Raw genomic sequence first — 14,583 nt, 5'->3', positions numbered from 1 at the left:
CGTGACCCTAAAGGCTAGGATATACAACGTTTTGTCATGCTGTCCCGTCTTGTGCACAATTTAGTGCTAATCCTTTTAAAGTATACTCTTTTACTTCAAGCCCATATAGACGACGAGCATAGACTCATGTCTAGAAAAACTAGGCTACACACCTACAGTCCGTGCGTACTGTGCTGATGATGAAATTTGAGCCACGCGCACTGTGCGCCAGACGCAGAAGCACACGAAAAAAAACGAAGCATACTTTGGCCTTACAACTATGCCTGTTTGTTGTTGTAATTGCAGAAAACCTCTCTTCAAATAATGCTACCATGCAGTCATTCGGTAGGGGTGGACCTATCTGCTTGTAGCTGCTGTCTTGAGGTCTTTTACTTGAGGCCTGGGACGAGCGTCACCCAGATGAGTGTGCCCGTTTGCCAGGTCAGTAAAACACTATGTTTCCCAAACAACGCCATCTACATTCACCAAGTGAAAATGACATTTATTAGATGCGCTGTTTCATTAAAAATGCTAGACGTAGCACAACGAATATAACAAATTTCAATGCTTTTTAGACATTGAAGTTCTTTGAAACTTTAAACAGCGTTTAAACAGATGCTGATAAAAGCTCAGACGGACGCAATAACACGTTCGGTGTGAACACCCCCTTATGGTTCCAGTTATGTCGAAACATGCTTGTTAAAGCTACATTCTACTAGCTTTAGAACCACATAAGTTTGGCACAGATTGTATGCAACATATGAAGTAGCTTTTGAAAGTCCAATATGTAATTTGTGAGCAGGGGTCTAGGCTTATAAAACAGATCTTCAGGGGTTTTAAAAAATAAATGAGACATGACCTCTCTTGTAGGGGTCTGCTCCAGTGAGAATATTCTGAGTTGAGACATATTCTTTGGCATCAACACTGCTTGTATAGAATCATGTGTGAAGACAAAGGTCACACTTCAAGAACAAATGAAGGTCCAACACAGGCACCCGAGAATCAAGCCGAGGGATCACCAGGGCAGCAAGGAACCTGGGGGAAGCTGATTGCTGTATATTTAGGGTGTACACAGTGCAATTTTTTCACCCATGGAATTGTTAATGTGGTGTGTGTCCATAATATAGGGGTTCAAAAATGCTCTACTGGGCAAGACGGCAAACATCGACCCTTAAGAATAATCACAAATGAGATCTCTTTAATATCACAATTGATTCTCCTACACAGTAATGTGATTAAATGGAGATCAAAGTCACATTTGGTTTCCTCTGGAGTTTTTGAAGAGACCTCAACAATGTCTTAAACTGTGCTCAGATTTGTAAATATACCAAAGACTGCAACCAAAAGTCAGAGATTTCAATTTGATTTCAAAGATTTATTAATAAATTCTTCCAAGACCAAATCGACAGAGCAATAATAACCCTCTCCAAACTATTACTTTTTATAATTGCCTCATTTGTTTCTATTTATATTTTGCCTTATTTATCTTGGAATAAATAACTAATAAATAAAGGTAAATTGACACAACTTAAAACTCCATTAAGTCTACTGAGCTATTAATGAGCAACCTCTGAGCACTGAAATTTTACTCTACAAAATGGAAACATCCAAACATACACTCACAAGCACTTTATTAGGGTCACTATGGTCCTAACAAAGTGCTCAATTTAGTCTTCTGCTATTGTAGCCCAAAATCCAATTACATAATCTAAACATAATTGTAAATGTAAATGTAAGGTGGCCTCACATTACATTTTCTGAAAAGACCCTTTATAATTTTCTATCAAAGAATGTGGAAAGTGGTGCATTCCATCTAAAACTTTGTTATATTAAATCCTTGTAAAACATGTAATAAAAATTGTGAAGGTCTTGTAGGAATTGACTTGGCAAATTAAAAAAAAGTAATAAAATCCCTCTCTCTCTCTCTCTCTCTATATATATATGTATGTATGCATGTATGTATATATATATACAGTATGTATGTATGCATGTATGTAGATCTATATACACTATGTATGTATGTATGCATGTATATATATATATATATATATATATATATATATATATATATATATATATATATACAGTATGTATGCATGCATGTATGTATATATATATACAGTATGTATGTATGCATGTATGTAGATCTATATACACTATGTATGTATGTATGCATGTATATATATATATATATATATATATATATATATATATATATATATATATATATATATATATATATATATATATACAGTATGTATGCATGCATGTATGTATATCTATATACAGTATGTATGTATGCATATATATATATATATATATATATATATATATATATATATATATATATATATATATATATATATATATATATAGTATGTATGCATGCATGTATGTATATCTATATACAGTATGTATGTATGTATGCATATCTATATACAGTATGTATGTATGCATGTATGTATATCTATATACAGTATGTATGTATGCATGTATGTATATCTATATACAGTATGTATGTATGCATGTATATATATATATATATATATATATATATATATATATATATATATATATACACACTATGTATGTATGCATGTATGTATATCTATATACAGTATGTATGTATATCTATATACACTATGTATGTATGCATGTATGTATATCTATATACAGTATGTATGTATATCTATATACACTATGTATGTATATCTATATACACTATGTATGTATATATATATATGTATATATATATATATATATATATATATACAGTATGTATGTATGCATGTATGTATATCTATATACACTATGTTTGTATGCATGTATGTGTATATATATATATATATATATATATATATATATATACATACATACTGTCTATAGATTTATAATTATAATATCATTTACAATTAATTAACAATTTATATTAAATATTTTGTTGGAATTCTCTCAAAACAAAACTTAAAGGTGCACTCAGTAATTATTTTAAAGTTTTACTTCTTAAGAAATGATAAGTAAATTTGAACATATGTATAAAATCATGACATCTCATGTGAGATGAAGAGTTCAGTCATATTGATAACCTTATAAAAGGTTGTTTATCCTACATGAAGCAGGGTCCCCCCAAGGGCAGCCATGTTGGCATCACATGACCAGATAAATACTTCTCAGTTGACTCAGTAACTGCCCTGTTATTGGACTCTTTCATTCATGGATTAAATGAATCCTTGCTTACTGAGCATAGTGAATTTCTACAATTGCATTGGTAACTGAAAACTACCGTGTTTAACTGACGCAGCATCCAGGCCACTAGGTGTCAGTGTAAGCCACTTCAACATACTTCAAAAAATACAGAGTGCACTTTTAATATCGAATGTTAATTCTGCTTCTGAGGTAAAAGTAACTAAAACATTAAGAATGTTGAAATATCTTAACTGAAAAACAAGGCAAATGCAATTTTCCTAATCAGCATACAGCAATGTAGATGCATTGGTCATAAACATCAAAAATATAAAAAAAACAAATTACATTTAGAAACGGACATTTGTTTATTCAACATGTGCATGTTTATTTATGTAAAACAGACCAAATTTACATATTCATACCTCAAATCAAAATGCAAGTGCTGAAATATAACAAATGTAATTTCCCAATACACATCCCTCAAATATGCTCAAATGAGCGCGTGCTCAATTTGTCACCGATATATGGAACAAATTAAGGATAAGTTTGAGCCCTTCTCAATGTCCATTTGATGAGTTATGCATTCGACTAAGAGTAACAATGTGCTTTTGATTTATTTCAGACAATTACAAAAACAAACCTTTCTGTGACAGAGACCGTACACTACATCTCATGTACTTGGTTTACATTCCACAACTTTTTGCTTCACATATCGTACCTATCTGACAAAACCAGGTCCTTATGTATCATAAAAGAAAGTCATGTGTTAACCAAACATCGGAAGATGCTCAGAAGATGACAAAAGATGAAGAACATTTTGATCTTGTTTCACATCTTTAAATGCAACAATTAGACAATTGATGCTGATATTAACATTTTGTCCAAGTCATTTTATAGGAATGTTTTTTCATGTTTGTCCAAATCATATTACTCGTGAAATGCCTCACAAGTTTATTTCATGAAAGTGACAGTTGTTTATTTTAAAATAGTACAGTCTGTAAATCACTGCTTCCCATGAGCTTTGGCTAATAATACAAATTCAATTAAAGGCAAATCAATTCATCCAAGGCGGACACATGCTTCTGTTTAACTCATAAGAATGTCATGTGTACTGAACGTACAAAAAGTGACATTCCAAGTATAACTTTGTGCTGCTCTGAGCAATAATGCAGCCAACAGTTCCTAAATGCAAGTTAATGGTTTGCAAAAGTATTTTGCATATAGCTTTCTTTCTATCATTCATTGTTGTACATTTACAATTTTGAACAAGAACATCTAAAGGTAGATGGTTGTGTCCACTTACTAAGTCATATTTTACCCCCAAATGAATAGAAAACATACTCATATTTAGTTATAAAGGGAGTTTTGGATGTAATCTGATTACAAAGTAATTTGTTACTGTATTTTAAAATTAGTGTCACGCATTTAAAATACTTGTAATCAGATTACTGTTACTGACTGTAAGTTAACTACTTTTAAGTACATTACTTGGGTTACATATCTTTCTAAAATAACATGTATGATACATGTTTAACAGAATACATTTGCGTTTTTGTGATAGCAATTAATGATAGTAACGAGTCATTTTATGGGTGAAACGTGTATATCTTGTGTGCGACAGTAAACAAGGAGGAAATATTGACGTTTGAATTTGTTGACAGAAAAACAAACATCTATGAAAGTGTTTTTGAAAGTAACTTTAAAGTAAAGTAATTAGTATGTGATTACTTTTGGCAAGAAGTAATCAGTAATCAGAGTACAATTTTAGAGATATAATTAGTAGCGGATTACTTTTTTTTGTTACTTACTCAACACTTTACATTAGTTAAATTTTGTACAAAGAAAATGAAGCCTATTTGTAGGACTATAACAATTTTTGTATTGTGACTATTTTCTTTATGCAGAATATAATGTCTTATTTTCACTTTTATCTTTTGGTAAATATAACCTGGAAAATTCTTTACAGTTTTCATAACATTTACCCATTAATGTAGCTTGCTATCATACAAAATTGCTGCAGACATTCTGTATGTAAAATCACAGTTAAAGAAACCACCATTTTTGTTGTCACATAATTTCTTAGATTCTCAGTATTAGTATTTTTCAGTTCATGTTCACGCCAAAGTTCATATATTTTTGTAATGTAAAACAGAACAGACTTGGGGGATGTTGAGACCGAATGACTTATTGCACAAAAAGTTTTTGCTCTGAAAAGGCTGGACGTTCTTGCAGTGAAAAAACATTAGAATTCCTTACGCTAAAAAACACACGGAGTCCTTGCAGTAGATGTTCTTGCTTTAAAAAGCACTAGATATTCTTGCTCTAAAAACACTAAATGTGCTTGCGCTAAAAAAATGCTAGATGCAACAAGTATAATGCAGGTATTTCAATACAGGTTTTTGAAAGTTAAAGTACTTTTAGCTTGACGCAGCTTCTAAAAAAGTGCTGCTCCTGCACGAGATTTAACAAGATCAAAAATGTCACAATGGTCAAAGACGTCCGTCTAGCATATGTTTACCTAGACAAACAGCAGATAGATGCAAAAACGTGTTTTTTGTGAACAGCCCCTTTTAATCCTTTAGTCTTATGTAACTATGGTCGTCTATGAAATATTTTAGACAAAATGGACAACTGTGCAAAAATAACCTTGCATAACTCAAGTATGGTGACATAAACCACAAGATGACTTGGTATAGTTGGTGTCTGAGTGACTTTATAAGCAGATAAATCAAAGTCGCGTAGGTGGCTGAAATCCTCATATTGTTAAAGGGGTCATGACATGGTTTTTTTTATTGTATTATTATGTTCCCTTAGGTGCAATTATAGTATTAATATATTTTCTTTTAAGAAAAACTTTTAAAATCTAGTGATTTATGACCTTTTCCCACCCTGTTTCTCATCCTCTGATTCAAACAGTCTGTTTTGGGGTCGTTTTCCATTTAAGACTTCAGTGTTAACGCCCACTGTTATGATTGGCTAACGTCAGTGCCTATGTATCAATTATTGACGCTCCCAGCCAGAACAATATGCAAGTAAACTAAGTAAAAACACTGTGATTATTCATAATGAATGAAATTGCGCTTTAAAAAGTAGTTTAAAGTTTAAAATAGATTACTTACAGTTTGCGTCGTCGTTGTTCCCAGAATAGTCGGCACGGACTTATCTTTGAGCAACAGTTTTCTGGCAAAGCCAGCATCATATTGAGATTTGTTCTCAAAACAGTCATCCTTAAAATGTACAGAACAAACGCTTAAGTTAACACTGCCGTGACTGGGTCGTCCGCAAAAAATAAACTGCATCCATTTTTCCCTGACGCCTGGATCTTTCGGCAGCTTATTCAGAGGTTTTGTTTGACCACAGCCAGGAACAGCACATCTGTGTGGCATCGTAATTTTCCTGTGCACAAGTAGTCTCTGTCAGAGCTCGCTGTCCATCGACTGAACACTTGTGAGGCGCACGGCGATACTGAAATGAGCGTAGTCTTGCGCTTAAAGCGTAGTTATCTTGTGCTGGAGGCGGTCATATGCAAACGCTGGTACGTCACTTCTAACCGACACGCCACTTCTAACCATGAATCCAGAACGAGCTGTATTTTGAGCTTGATTAAATAAATGATTCGTTTAGAATGGGGAGGACGTCTTAAAATATTAAACTTGCAGGACGTTTTAATGATACAAAGACCTCTTATATACCAAAAGATCAAGGCAAATTTGGTTTCTCATGTCATGACCCCTTTAATTTAAAACAGAATTCTTCCTATCCAGTTCATCTTTTTACATTCAAAGGTTAAAAAAAAAAAAGCAAGATGTCAATTGATGCAACAAGTCAGTGCTTAAATTCTGACGTGTATTACAAAACATAACAAAAACAAAAAACAAAATTCCATTTCCAGCTATTTTCATGTCAGGAAATAAAATGTCCATTCACTCGCATGGTTTTGTTTTTTCTTTTGGCAATTTTAATAGCTCACCATTTCTCATTTTTTCTAATCCTTTTATTTATAACATTCCATGTTCTGTCTCCACCCTATCCAAATTTCCTGATCCGGATTCCAAAGTTTGATTTAGTGGTACTGTGTCTCCATTACCGTCTCAGCAGCAGACTTGCAAGTAACACAACCAGTAAGATGATAGAAGGCTGAATCTGGTTGCCATTGCTTTTGACTTTTTTGTTTTCAGGGCCATAGGCGTAGAGTTTGGGCCTGTCAGTTTTCGGCCCAAAGACTGGTGGCCTACCGTGGACGCAAAGGTGGTCCGCACACGTACCACTTCCTGAGCCACTGAAATCATCACCTAGAGGCACATCATGGAAAAAGATGGTAAACACTTGGGTGCAAAATAGGTTACAAACAGTAACAAAATGCCATAGTTACGTGAAATTACAGCTTACGTCAGGACGCAAATTATATGATCTGCTATTGCGAAGATGCTGAAGACCCCATGAAATCAAAATAGGTGTTTTGTAGCTTTATCTATTAGCTTTGATGACATTTATATGCTAGTGTCCTCCTAAAAGTTGACAAAATTAACCATAAGTAGAAATATGCATTTCAAACTCACAGTCTATCTCTTCTGGGAAAATGTACCAAAAATATTGATGACTCATCCTACACTAAAGAAGAGTTTTGTCCAATCAAATACCCTCTAAAATGAGAATGTCCCTCCCACTAATACCACCTGCAACTGACTAGCAAGTAACTCGTGGTGCATGGCATAAAATGGCGCAACGTAACTAAATGCTATTGGCTATTTAGAAAAAAAGGGATGAAGACTTCGATACTTCCCGCCCAAACGTCCTGTTTCAATTGGAAATATGTCAACACATGAAATTAAACAACCATTCAAGTGATTTCATGGGATCTTTAAAATATTGCTACTATGAATTTACCATAAAAATAATTCAGTGGAACAATTAACGTAAGAATGGTTGTACAAACGACTAAAAAAATCGTTCTATCAGTGTTTCGTGAGCACTGTTGGGTGTTATCTGGTTACAAAGTAATTAGTTACTGTAATTACTTTAAGTCAAAAAGTATTTTTTTTCCCCCTGAAATGTCCTTTACATTATTTCACAGATTTGCACTTTTAGATCCTTACTTGTGTCTTGAAAATCCACATCGTTGCCATTGAGGGCGTTTTTCAGGCGATTAGACATGATCTTCAGCAGCATAATCTGTTGACGTATAATCCTGTCTGGTTTGGTGATGTCAATGTCCACCTCTGGGTTATTAATCTGATTGGCTAGTCCATCGCCCATGACGTCTGGGAGGTAACTGCAGATAAATCCATTTTCCATAACCATTTCAATCACTCATGTTTTAGTAATGGTTATTTTATCATATTTTGGCAATTTACACTATAATCTTGCTCCGATAAAAACAACAGTCTTGTGCAACAGTAATTATTCATACTAGATGATAACATTTTCAAAAAATAAATACAAATAGTAACTGTGCATGCCTATACAAAACACATAGTTGCTAAAGTGTTCTGATATTTTTAGGACTAGTTTTATACATGCAGCAAAAAAAGTTTGTTTGGACGCACTTTCTTCCTCATACATACAAACAAACACACCTAAAGCCCATCCAATGATTAATGACTTTTCATCAGTTTTCGACAATGGGAGTAACAATTTTGGCTGCAAAAAGAGGGAGGAGCGCAGTTTTCAGAAATCCGCAAGCACCGACTGTGTGTAATGATTTAGAAATTCATAATGAGCATTCATCCAAAACGTCATCTATCAAAATCCCGCAGATCTATTTAGCCTTGAGGAGCTGTGTACATTTATTAATTATCTCAAAATTAACAGCAAATTACACGTACTGACCAGCTAAATGAAAAGCCGCAAAGGCATTATTAGGGAATGAGACTGGTCACTCATACACATATGAATGGGAGGCATTGTAACGCTAAATATGGCAACTGTATTCCTGCCGTACAGTTAAAAGAGACAACTGGTTTTTGATTGAGGCATCACAACACTGGAACTCCCACCTTATTGGTAAAAAAGAGACACTGAAAAAATTTGCAATGTTCAAATTCGTCCATCTAGTGCATATTTAAATAAACAAATTTAAAAATAGCGCAAAGGAGGGAAAAAATGCGTTCGTTGTGAATGGCCACTTTAAAGGTACTGGGATTAAAGATAATTTGGTAATACCTAGCTTTGGTCATGCCATTCCAACATTTGTCACTGCTGGCCGTAGATGCTGTTTTTCCACTGCAGAGAGCGGAGGGGAGCTGGATCCAATACAACTGCATTTCCTTCAGTTTACTGGACACATCTGTGACCTGGAAATTACACACACACACACACACACACACACACAAACACACACAAACACGTTGTGTTTCCATATTTTATGGGGACTTTCCATAGACATAATGGTTTTTATACTGTACAAACTATGTATTCTATCCCCTAACCCTACCCCTAAACCTAACCCTCACAGAAAACTTTCTGCATTTTTACATTTTCAGAAAACATAATTTAGTATGATTTATAAGCTGTTTTCCTCATGGGGACCGATAAAATGTCCCCACAAGGTCAAAAATGTTGGGTTTTACTATCCTTATGGGGACATTTGGTCCATACAAAGTGATAAATACATGCTCACACACACACACACACACACATACACTAAAACAATATTGCATAAGTTGAAACTTGGCAAGTGTCCCCTCTTGGTAGCTGGCACGCATACACACATACCTGTACCTCAAGTCTGGCTGCAGCTTTGGGGATGGGTTTATATTCAAGGGCTGTTACTGTGTTTGCTTTCTTTTTTGGCTCATCAGATACTGAGCTCGGTGTGCCTTCCTCACCACGGTCCCCACAAACCTTAAAAACCTGAAACACACAAGTATAGTCCAAGACAAATAACACTTCAAACAAGAAACTCAATGTGCACAATACAAACATATTAAAATTCCATTGACTCCAGGAAATAAAGTTTTAGTATTTGGAAATATTTGAAGAAAAAAAAAAAAAAGTTATGATGTAAAATGCAGAAAAAATATGGAAGATTCTGCACTATTTTTTGCCACTAATGAACTACAAGCACATTTGTAACATTGACCATCCATTAAACAAAAGATGTTCTTTTGATTTATTTCATAAAAATGGTATACTTAAGCTGAGTGGCTCAAGGCATGGTAACTGTTTCTAAATTTGCCACCTGAACGCACAAACATTTTTTGGACTGGATTAAATGAGTTTAGGCTGCGTGAAAAAAGTGACACTTGTGTTGTTCGCCATCAAATTTGACCGACTATAGGAAATGAATGGGCAAGACTATAACACAGAGCAATTCTTTGGAATTTGTCAAATAAAATCAATAATTCTGCCACAACATATAGTAGAACACACAAACTCAAATGATGGGTGTGACCATTACACATCCACAATGCAGAACACACACACACACACACACACACACACACACACACACACACACACACACACACACACACACACAAATTCATCTTGTTACAACAAGGAATGTCTTAGCGGATCTCTGCAACCATCAACTGGTTATTTTTGTCATTATATGATTTTTAAGAAATGTATAGGTTTTATATAATAACCTGACCCAAGCACATAAGTTAAAAAAGATAATTCATTCAACTGTTTTTACCTTGCTTTTATAGATCTCCATATTCTCCTGCATGGTGAGAACAGCCTCTGAGATTCTCACAGGAATGGAATAGATCACCGTGTCCATACTGGGCTCGGCACCAAAACTGGAGGCCACCTGTAGCATGGTTTCTGGTCGAGAAATACAAAAAGTGTGTTTGAGATAGAGAAAGTTAGACCAGGTGCATCATACAAGTTTCCAGCGTAATTGATCTGTTCTCAGACGTTGTTTACATGCACTTTAAAAGTTAGATTTCGGTAAGACTAAACAATCATTCGTTTTTTAAAATGTCATGTAAATGTCTGAAATCGTAGTCCAATTTTGCAAAGAGATAATACGATTGTCGCTCAGGTTCATCCACAGTTGGGGTTTGCACATGCGTCCTCTGAAAGACAGGTGACGTGCAACTTGTATTTAACCAAGCGTGTTTGTCGTCCTTCCTTCAAATATTCGATAATGCATTGTGTCATGTATACTGACAGATGAGGCTCGACTGTTGCTCGACAATGCAAAAACCCACTGTAGTTTCTAAATGTACTTACTGATACAAAAATACATAAACCAAAAAATCACAATCAGTTAGAACATATTTACCCAGCACAACACAAAAAAAATTAAAGTCAAGCAACCGACCAAATGTCTTGTCAAACGTTGCTTGTAGTGGTTATGGATTGTTTGGACAAAACAAGATGCTGTATTTGAATCAGCCTTACCTAAAAGGCTCTGCCACTCAGTGTCTAGGTCAGCTTGATTGGCCAGGCAGCCCTTCATGACGTTCTTGCAGTAGTTGACGCAAGGTTTGACTGAACCAAGGCTTCGACAATGCGGGCAGTACACCAGCTTCATAATGGCACGATTACACTCCGGACTCAGAGGAACCTGTAGGAAAGGGGCTCATCAGTAGGGTTTCATTCACTCCTGTGGGGTTAGTAAATTAAAAAATTGCTGTTAGTACAATACACACAAACACCTGTAAACTTGTAAGAACTAGCTGTAAGGAAGTTCGCATGCTTTCCTAATTGCTTCCAGCTTTGCATATTACATGCATTTCAATTCAGGTCATTTGCTTGATGCAAACAGTAATGAAAACTTTTAGGGAACTTTGAAGTCTTTTGGGAAAGCCAAGTATAGAAGGCAAACTAATCATGCTGTATATTAGCCCAAGGCAACTCCAATATAATCGCCTTATTGTGTGAACTAATCCATTTTCATGGTTTGATTAGACCGTGTGAACTCGCAAACATCATAGAATGAATGCATTCATGTTCAAGGCATGCTAATCTCTCCACATGTGCTATGCAGCAAGGTCGTGATTCTAGAAAGCGAGTTTAAACTTTTACATATGTCAACACGAGACGTTTTACTCATAGCAATTTCTACAAGATACGCAAAATTCCGAACTGATATATTCTCAACATCAGCAAGAATTTAGGTCTTCTCAGCAGGAATCTCCAAAGGGTTCTTCACCAGGAGACTCCAATGCTGTTAGAAATCCCTTAAAGAACAGAGATGTACCATTGTGCCCTACTTTCATCTGTCAAAGCAGCTGGGAGTTGTAGGAAAGCGTAGGATATCCACTAAGGACTTGAACTGATTTTCCATGTGGGACTGTGGGGCGAAAATCATTAGGAATGCTGCAGTTTAGTCACTTGTCTTGATATTGTAGATCCTTAACAATAGTTTCACAGCAGGTTAAAAATCTATACGTTTGGATTTTGACCAACGATCTCTGCAAGAAAGGCACTTTAATGTATTTCCCCTCTTTTATCCCTCCTAGGCTGTTCAATAAAGGTCGACACCTTGGTTGTTTGCAGTCATTTTTGAATGGAAACTGTACAGGAATAGGGTTTCTTTTTTTTTTTTTTAAGGAAATGTTAACATTTCTTCTTCCCTGAAATAATAACAATAAAATGATGTGCTTCTTTTGGGATTTTATGTTATTTAGATCTTATTTACCTGTACAAAATTGCTCTTTGTTATAGTCTCACCAATTCATTTATGTGTGTGTTGCACTCAGGATGTTTTATAGTCCCACCTCTTCATTTCTGTATGTTTATGAATGGCACTGTGGGTGATTTATTGATTTTATTTGACAAATCAAAAACAAAGTCTCTTTAGGGTCTCTCCCATTAATTTCCTATGGTCGGTCAATTTTGACCGCAAACAACAAAGGTGTCACATTTTCGAATCAAATAAATATTATTATTATTTTTTTTTTACAGATTGCAAGTCTAGGAAAAGTCCAAAATCCTGTACCACTCTGATGAGGAAACCATTTGACAGAACAGCCCAGGAGAGTTAAAGCAAACAGACTACCTATAGAGTTACAAGCAAGTTAATTCAAACAAGTATGTCTGCGTTCAACAAATGCCTCTTGATTTAGCCAGTTTCCTCATGCTCAGTTTTTATAGATTTAGTCATGTCTAAAAAAAGAAAAAACATTCACCATCCACAGACTTTCTCAGTTACATTTGGTTGAGAATGGAACAAAGATGCATTGATGTAAGACCCATAGAACTCTATTAGGTCATATACACCTGTTATTTGAGAAAAACAACACTTCCATTTCCAAGGCAACACTATACCACAAAGACCAAGGATCATTATTGGCAGATCTAGGACAACTTTGAATATTCATTATACCTTGAAGCACTGTGAGGTCTATCATTAAATATGTGAGAAATTATAGAACTGCAAATCTTCCCAGAACTGAACTTCCTCCAAAACAGACAGTTTGGACAAGAAGTTTGGCGACCCTAAGGAATTTGCCAGTTCTCCACAAGAGAGATGGAATAAACTGTGCATGAGACAATAGCAAAGCACACTTCATGAATCTTGCTTGTATGGGAGGGTGGAAGAAGGAAGCTTTTGTTATCACTTCTTTGCTTGTATTTGCCCAAAAGGCATGTGAGAGACTCACTGATTTGGAGAAGAATCCATGGTATTTGGTGCAAACTTAACTCGGCAACTCACACTGGAAAACTCATTAAGGAAGAAGGAAATCTGGATCAAACTACTGATTCTGGAGCACAATTTGCAGTGATCTGCAAGAGCACTGAGGATGACTGGATTATTTATCTAGTAGGTTTAGTATTCAAGTATCATCATGTAGAGAGGACAAATAAAAATGTTCTGCATTAAAGAACAATACTACAGTACCTGAGACACCTTCCGTACAATCTCTCCCGCCACATTAAGGCCTTGGACAAACGCCCGAGCGGCAATGAAAGCCTGCACCAGCTTGGACTTCAGTTCTCGCGGAGCATCACCAAAAGGACGCAAGGTCTCTGTTTGCTTGGAGGCACACTCCAGGAAGTCATCAGAGAGCAGGGAGGCGGTCTCGGGGTCGGACACCTTCAAAAGACGTTCCAGGAGCCTCATCCAGAACTCGTCCAAAACCTCCTCGAGGTTTAGAGCAGTGCCGCTGTAATACCGCCGCAGGTCAGCATAGAGATCGCGAAACACTCCCGCGTTAGGCCGGTACAGATCCCCCAGAGCTGCCACGAAAGCCTCCTCCAGCCACCGTTCAGAGCCATTTAGAAGTTCCAGGAAGTAGGCTGCAAGGATAACAAATTTGCATTTTTCAAGGATGTCGTAAAACTGACTCCATTGAAATGAATTATGAATTTACTTGAGAAGCAAAATGACCAGATATAAGAGAAATCTATCAAAATGTAGTGAGATTTCCTTACCTCTTTGGCAAATAATTTTTTCTTGTTTTAAAGGTGCATTCAGTAATTTTTTATGTATGTCATACACTGATGGCTAGGGGCATGGAT

The 14,583-nt window shown here is 35.6% G+C and overlaps 1 protein-coding gene across 2 annotated transcripts in view; it reads right to left on the bottom strand.

Moving 5' to 3' along the window:
* Positions 1 to 6,550: 6,550 nt before the first annotated feature.
* LOC127639966 (glypican-1-like) overlaps positions 6,551 to 14,583 on the bottom strand; it is a 40,214-nt gene continuing 32,181 nt past the window's right edge. Inside the window, exons 3-9 of one of the 2 annotated variants that reach the window (XM_052122326.1) lie at positions 13,964 to 14,361; positions 11,518 to 11,683; positions 10,805 to 10,935; positions 9,880 to 10,017; positions 9,328 to 9,458; positions 8,262 to 8,437; positions 6,551 to 7,457 (exon numbers count right to left, since the gene is read on the bottom strand). In XM_052122326.1, coding sequence (XP_051978286.1) covers positions 7,249 to 7,457; positions 8,262 to 8,437; positions 9,328 to 9,458; positions 9,880 to 10,017; positions 10,805 to 10,935; positions 11,518 to 11,683; positions 13,964 to 14,361 — 1,349 coding nt within the window. In that variant the 3' untranslated portion in view covers positions 6,551 to 7,248. The remainder of the gene's footprint in view (positions 7,458 to 8,261; positions 8,438 to 9,327; positions 9,459 to 9,879; positions 10,018 to 10,804; positions 10,936 to 11,517; positions 11,684 to 13,963; positions 14,362 to 14,583) is intronic. The other variant, XM_052122327.1, reaches the window with a different exon arrangement.

This window comes from Xyrauchen texanus, chromosome 48 (assembly GCF_025860055.1).
Source record: "Xyrauchen texanus isolate HMW12.3.18 chromosome 48, RBS_HiC_50CHRs, whole genome shotgun sequence".
Taxonomy (NCBI): Eukaryota; Metazoa; Chordata; class Actinopteri; order Cypriniformes; family Catostomidae; genus Xyrauchen; species Xyrauchen texanus.
The sequence above is the reverse complement of the archived record's forward strand: the minus strand, read 5'-3'. Positions and strand labels throughout refer to the sequence as shown.